The following is a 7,646-nucleotide window of genomic DNA, read 5'->3' as shown; positions in this document are numbered from 1 at the left end:
CTGGACCGGAATTCCTCGAAAGACGTCGTAGGCAAGCCTTTGGTCATGATGTCGGTAAATTGTTGGGAGGTGGGAACGTGCAGAACACGAACGTGGCCAAGAGCCACCTGATCCCGAACAAAATGGATATCAAGCTCAATGTGCTTGGTGCGACGGTGATGAACCGGGTTGGCGGAGAGGTAGACGGCGGAGACGTTGTCGCAGTAGACGACTGTGGCCTTCTCAACAGGACACGAGAGCTCGTGAAGAAGCTGACGAAGCCAGGAGCACTCAGCAACGACGTTAGCCACAACGCGGTACTCGGCCTCGGCGCTAGACCGCGAGACGGTAGGCTGCCGCTTGGACGACCACGACACCAGGGATGGTCCAAGAAAGATGCAGTAGCCCGAAGTAGAACAACGGGTGTCCGGGCAGCCAGCCCAATCGGCATCGGAGTAGGCGACCAGATCAGTGGCAGTGGAGGCGCGCAGAGTAAGACCAAGATCCATAGCACCACGGATGTAGCGAAGAATCCGCTTAACAGCGGTCCAGTGAACGTCTCGAGGAGCATGCATATGCAGGCAGACCTGCTGAACCGCGTACTGAAGCTCCGGTCGAGTGAGAGTGAGGTACTGGAGAGCACCAACAATGGACCGGTAGAAGCCAGCATCCGGAGCGGGAGTACCATCAGTAGCAGAGAGCTTGGCCTTCGTGTCGACAGGAGTGGCAGCCGGTTTGCAGTTAAGCATTCCAGCATGGTCGAGGAGCTCATGAGCGTACTTCCGTTGATGAAGGAAAAAACCATCAGGACGACGCACCACCTCAACGCCGAGGAAGTAGTGCAACGGACCCAAGTCCTTCATGGCAAACTCAGCACGGAGACGATCAGTGAGCCGGCGAAGGAGCTCAGGAGTGCATGCTGTCAAGATGATGTCGTCAACATAGAGCAGCAAGTACGCCGTGTTGGTGCCCTGGTGATAAACGAACGGCGAAGCATCGGAGCGTGTAGAGCGGAAGCCGAGTTGATTAAGAAACGCTGTGATGCGTTGGTACCAGGCACGAGGAGCCTGCTTGAGTCCATATAAGGAGCGTGAGAGCAGACACACATGATCAGGACATGCCGGGTCAACAAACCCTGTGGGCTGCTGACAGAAAACCTGCTCCTCAAGATGACCATGGAGGAATGCGTTGGAGACGTCCATCTGATGAACCGGCCAGGCACGAGAGACTGTCAACTGTAAAACAGTGTGGATCATCCCGGGCTTAACAACCGGAGCGAAGGTGTCGGTGAAGTCCACACCGGCGCGTTGCCGGAAACCACGAACAACCCAACGCGCCTTGTAACGATCAAGAGTGCCGTCGGGACGAAGCTTGTGTTTGAAGACCCACTTCCCGGTGATCACGTTAGTGTGCCGGGGACGGGGAACAAGCTGCCAAGTCCGGTTCCGCTGCAAGGCGTCGAACTCCTCCTGCATGGCAGCCATCCAAAGGGGGTCGCGGAGAGCGGCCCGAACCGAGGATGGCAGCGGGGAAGGAGCAGACGTAGAGGCGGTGCAGACGTAGTCATCCGCATAGCGGGAGCTTGGGCGGAAGACACCAGTGCGCGAGCGGGTGACGGGCCTGGCCGTCGGAGCAGCCGCGGGTGGCGGCGAGGCCGAGGCATCCACGACGTCCACGAGAGAGGCGGATCGAGCTGAGGTCGAGGCCGCGGCATCGGGAGAGCCAGGCGACAACGAGGCGGCGACCACGTCAGCAGGCGACCGGGGCGGGGTCGGGGCGGGCGACAGAGGCGGGGTTGGTGCGGGCGACAGAGGCGGGGTCGAAGCCACGCTAGGAGAGACCCCGCCAGGGGAGGCCACACCAGAAGAGGCCGGCCCAGCCGGCGGCCCATCATGCGGTCCAGCATGCATGGCGGGGGGCCGGGGCGACATCGACGCAGCGCCAGGCGACGAGGGCGTCGAGCCAGAAGAGGGAGCCGCGGATGGCCCCGATCCGGAGGAGGGCGCCACGGGCGGGGGTGCCGGAGCACCCAAGGCCGGCAGCGGGCGGCGGCGCAGAGGAGAGCCCGCCGCGAGAGGGGAAGACGGTGCCACATGTTCCTGTGCAAAGGGAAACACAAGCTCATCAAAGTACACGTGTCGTGAGGTGATGACACGGTGAGAAACGGGGTCATAGCAGCGATAACCCTTAGTGTTGGTTGGGTAACCAAGGAAGACACACGGAATGGAACGAGGAGCGAGTTTATGAGGAGTGGTGGCGGTGGTGTTGGGGTAGCAACGGCAACCGAAGATATGGAGACCATCGTAAGAGGGGGGAGTGCCATATAAGAGATGGTGAGGCGCATAGTTCCAGCGCGGACGGCATGGCCGGAGGTTAAGAAGGAGGGTGGCGGTGGCGAGGGCATCTGGCCAAAACCGAGAGGGCATGTAGGCATGTAAAAGAAGGGTACGCACACACTCATTGAGGGTGCGTAGGATGCGCTCGGCACGGCCATTCTGCTGAGAGGTGTATGGACACGTGAGACGAAACACGGTGCCGTGGGAGGAAAGAAGATGGCGGATGGTGAGATTGTCGAATTCTTTCCCGTTGTCGGTCTGAAGTTCGAGTATCGGTCGCCCGAACTGTGTGGATACATAAGCATAGAATGCAATGAGAGTGGCGGCAGCATCGGATTTCCTACGAAGAGGAAATGTCCACACAAAGTGAGAGTAATCATCCAGTATGACAAGATAATAAAGATAACCGGAATTACTAGGTACTGGAGATGTCCATACATCGCTATGAATTAACTCAAACGGAAAGGAAGCAACTGTGGAGGAGGAACTAAAAGGAAGGCGAACATGTTTGCCTAACCGGCAGGCTTCACAGGAGTGAGCGGCCATTTTATTACATGAAAAGGAAAATCCTCTCATTATTGGACGAAGTGAAGAAGTTCTAGGATGCCTGAGACGAGCATGCCAAAGATCGACGCCGGCAGAGAAAGTTCGAGGACCACCCGGAGATGACGGCAACTGAACTGGGTAGAGGTCACCGGGACTGTCACAGCGGTGAAGAATCATCCTGGTGCGAGCGTCCTTAACAGAAAATCCAACTTCGTCAAATTCCACAGTTACGGAATTATCACGAGAAAGATTACGAACGGAAACTAAGTTCTGAATGAGATGAGGAGAAACAATGACATTATTAAGAGAGAAAGGTCTAGAGTTAGAGGGAAAAGGTGCAGAACCGACATGAGAGATGGGAAGACCAACACCGTTGCCGATGATGATACGGGAGGGAGTGGAAGTGGGATGGACGGAGGAGAGGTTACCCGGATGAGCGGACATATGAGCGGTGGCACCGGAGTCCATAATCCAATCGCCGCCACCACCGGAGTAGGGTGGCGGCTGCTGCAGCGTCGCTAGAAGGGCGGGGTCGTAGTAGGGGGCTGTTGGGGAACGTAGCATAAATTCAAAATTTTCCTACGTGTCACCAAGATCTATCTATGGAGTCATCTAGCAACGAGGGAGGAGTGGATCTACATACCCTTGTAGATCGCGCGCGGAAGCGTTCAAGAGAACGGGGTTGATGGAGTCGTACTCGTCGTGATCCAAATCACCGATGATCCTAGCGCCGAACGGACGGCACCTCCGCGTTCAACACACGTACGGAGCAGCGACGTCTCCTCCTTCTTGATCCAGCAAGGGGGAAAGAGAGGTTGATGGAGATCCAGCAGCACGACGGCATGGTGGTGGAAGTAGCGGGATTCCAACAGGGCTTCGCCAAGCGCTGCGGGAGGAGGGAGATGTGTCATGGGAGGGAGAGGGAGGCGCCAGGGCTTAGGTATGGTTGCCCTCCCTTCCCCCCACTATATATAGGGCCAAGGGAGAGGGGGAGGGCGCAGCCTTGCCCCTTCCTCCAAGGAAGGGTGCGGCCAAGGGGGGGAGGAGTCCATCCTCCCCAAGGCACCTCGGAGGTGCCTTCCCCCTTTAGGACTCTCCCCTCCTCTTGTCCCTTTGGCGCATGGGCCTCTAGGTGCTGGTGCCCTTGGCCCATGTAGGCCAAGGCGCACCCCCTACAGCCCATGTGGCCCCCGAGACAGGTGGCCCCACCCGGTGGACCCCCGGGACCCTTCCGGTGGTCCCGGTACAATACCGGTGACCCCGAAACTTGTCCCGATGGCCGAAATAGCACTTCCTATATATAATTCTTTACCTCTGGACCATTCCGGAACTCCTCGTGACGTCCGGGATCTCATCCAGGACTCCGAACAACTTTCGGGTTACCGCATACTAATATCTCTATAACCCTAGCGTCACCGAACCTTAAGTGTGTAGACCCTACGGGTTCGAGAGACATACAGACATGACCGAGATGACTCTCCGGTCAATAACCAACAGCGGGATCTGGATACCCATGTTGGCTCCCACATGTTCCATGATGATCTCATCGGATGAACCACGATGTCAAGGACTTAATCAATCCCGTATACAATTCCCTTTGTCTAGCGGTACGATACTTGCCCGAGATTCGATCGTCGGTATCCCGATACCTTGTTCAATCTCGTTACCGGCAAGTCTCTTTACTCGTTTCGTAACACATCATCCTGTGATCAACTCCTTGATCACATTGTGCACATTATGATGATGTCCTACCGAGTGGGCCCAGAGATACCTCTCCGTTTACACGAAGTGACAAATCCCAGTCTCGATTCGTGCCAACCCAACAGACACTTTCGGAGATACCTGTAGTGTACCTTTATAGCCACCCAGTTACGTTGTGACGTTTGGCACACCCAAAGTATTCCTACGGTATCCGGGAGTTGCACAATCTCATGGTCTAAGGAAATGATACTTGACATTAGAAAAGCTTTAGCATACGAACTTGATCTTGTGCTAGGCTTAGGATTGGGTCTTGTCCATCACATCATTCTCCTAATGATGTGATCCCATTATCAATGACATCCAATATCCATGGTCAGGAAACCATAACCATCTATTGATCAACGAGCTAGTCAACTAGAGGCTTACTAGGGACATTGTGTTGTCTATGTATCCACACATGTATCTGAGTTTCCTATCAATACAATTCTAGCATGGATAATAAACGATTATCATGAACAAGGAAATATAATAATAACTAATTTATTATTGCCTCTAGGGCATATTTCCAACAGTCTCCCACTTGCACTAGAGTCAATAATCTAGTTCACATCGTCATGTGATTAACACTCACAGGTCACATCGCCATGTGACCAACATCCAAAGAGTTTACTAGTGTCACTAAACTAGTTCACATCATCATGTGATTAAGACTCAATGAGTTCTGGGTTTGATCATGTTTTGCTTGTGAGAGAGGTTTTAGTCAACGGGTCTGCAACATTCAGATCCGTATGTACTTCGCAAATTTCTTATGTCATCTTGTAGATGCAACTACTACGCTACATTTGGAGCTATTCCAAATAACTGTTCTACTATATGAATCCAGTTTTACTACTCAGAATAATCTGGATTAGTGTCAAAGTTTGCATTGGCGTAACCCTTTACGACGAACTCTTTTACCACCTCCATAATCGAGAAAATTCCTTAGTCCACTAGTTACTAAGGATAACTTTGACCGCTGTCCTGTGATCCATTCTTGGATCACTCTTGTACCCCTTGACTGACTCATGGCAAGGCACACTTCAGGTGCGGCACACAACATAGCATACTGTAGAGAGCCTATGACAAAAGCATAGGGGACGACCTTCGTCCTTCCTCTTTCTTCTGCCATGGTCGAGCTTTAAGTCTTAACTTCATACCTTACAACTCAGACAAGAACTCCTTCTTTGACTGATCCATCTTGAACACCTTCAAGATCATGTCAAGGTATATGCTCATTTTAAAGTACTATTAAGCGTTTTGATCTATCCTTATAGATCTTGATGCTCAATGTTCAAGTAGCTCAATCCAGGCTTTCCATTGAAAAACACTTTCCAAATAACCCTATATGCTTTCCAGAAATTCTACGTCATTTCTGATCAACAATATGTCAACAACATACATTCATCAGAAATTCCATAGTGCTCCCACTCACTTCTTTGGAAATACAAGTTTCTCATAAACTTTGTATACACCCAAAATCTTTGATCATCTCATCAAAGCATACATTCCAACTCCGAGATGCTTACTCCAGTCCTCAGATGGATAGCTGGAGCTTTGCATACTTATTAGCATCTTTCAGGATTGACAAAACCTTCCGGTTGTATCACATACAACCTTTCCTCAAGAAAATCGTCGAGGAAGCAATGTTTTGACATCCTATCTCCAAGATTTCATAAATAATGCAGTAATCGCTAATATAATTCCAACAGACTCTTAGCATCGCTACGAGTGAGAAAGTCTCATCATAGTCAACTCCTTGAACTTGTCGGAAAAAAAACTTAACGACAAGTCGAGCTTTCTTAATGGTGATACTTACCATCATTGTCCGTCTTCCTTTTAAAATCCATCTGTACTCAATAGCCTTACGACCATCGAGCCGTTCTGCCAAAGTCTACACTTTGTTTTCATACATGGATCCTCTCGCGGATTTTATGGCCTCGAGCCATTTATCGGAATCCGGGCCCACCATCGCTTCCCCATGGCTCGTAGGTTCATTGTTGTCTAGCAACATGACTTCCAAGACAGGATCACGTGCCACTCTGAAGTAGTACGCATCCTTGTCATCCCACGAAGTTTGGTAGTGACTTGATCTGAAGTTTCATGATCACTATCATAAGCTTCCACTTCAATTGTTGTAGGTGCCACAGGAACAACTTCCTGTGCCCTGCCACACACTAGTTGAAGAGACGGTTCAATAACCTCATCAAGTCTCCACCATCCTCCCACTCAATTCTTTCGAGAGAAACTTTTCCTCGAGAAAGGACCCGATTCTAGAAACAATCCCTTATTGCTTTCGGATCTGAGACAGGAGGTATACCCAACTGTTTTGGGTGTCCTATGAAGATGCATTTATCCGCTTTGGGTTCGAGCTTATCATCCTGAAACTTTTTCACATAAGCGTCGCAGCCCCAAACTTCTAAGAAATAACAGCTTAGGTTTCTCTAAACCATAGTTCATATGGTGTCATCTCATCGGAATTATGTGGTGCCCTATTTAAAGTGAATGTGGTTGTCTCTAATGCCTAACCCATAAACTATCGTGGTAATTCGATAAGAGACATCATGGTATGCATCATATCCAATAGGGTGCAGTTATGATGTTCGGACACACCATCACACTATGGTGTTCCAGGATGTATTAGTTGTGAAACAATTTCCACAATGTCTTAATTCTATGCCAAACTCGTAATTCAGATATTCATATCTATGATCATATCATAGATATTTTATCCTCTTGTCACGACAATCTTTCAACTTCACCCTGAAATTACTTGAACCTTTCAATAATTCAGACTCGTGATTCATCAAGTAAATATACTCAACATCTACTCAAATCATCTGTGAAGTAAGAACATAACGATATCCACTACATGCCTCAGCACTCATTGGACTGCACACATCAAAATGTATTACTTCCAACAAGTTGCTTTCTAGTTCCATTTTACTGAAAACGAGGCTTCCAGTCATCTTGCCCATGTGGTATGATTTGCATGTCTCAAGTGATTCAAAATCAAGTGAGTCCAAACGGTCCATTTGCATGGAGTTT

General features: G+C 50.4%; 1 protein-coding gene across 1 annotated transcript in view; it reads right to left on the bottom strand.

The window, feature by feature from the left end:
• The window catches only part of LOC123166717 (uncharacterized), a 4,556-nt gene extending 2,646 nt beyond the window's left edge, over positions 1 to 1,910 (bottom strand). Inside the window, exons 1-2 of the mRNA XM_044584849.1 lie at positions 1,494 to 1,910; positions 195 to 1,046 (exon numbers count right to left, since the gene is read on the bottom strand). Coding sequence (XP_044440784.1) covers positions 195 to 1,046; positions 1,494 to 1,910 — 1,269 coding nt within the window. The remainder of the gene's footprint in view (positions 1 to 194; positions 1,047 to 1,493) is intronic.
• Positions 1,911 to 7,646: the final 5,736 nt, after the last annotated feature.

The sequence above is a fragment of the Triticum aestivum genome, chromosome 1A (genome assembly GCF_018294505.1).
Source record: "Triticum aestivum cultivar Chinese Spring chromosome 1A, IWGSC CS RefSeq v2.1, whole genome shotgun sequence".
NCBI lineage: Eukaryota > Viridiplantae > Streptophyta > Magnoliopsida > Poales > Poaceae > Triticum > Triticum aestivum.
Note: the sequence above shows the minus strand (reverse complement) of the source record. Positions and strands in the feature narration are given on the sequence as shown.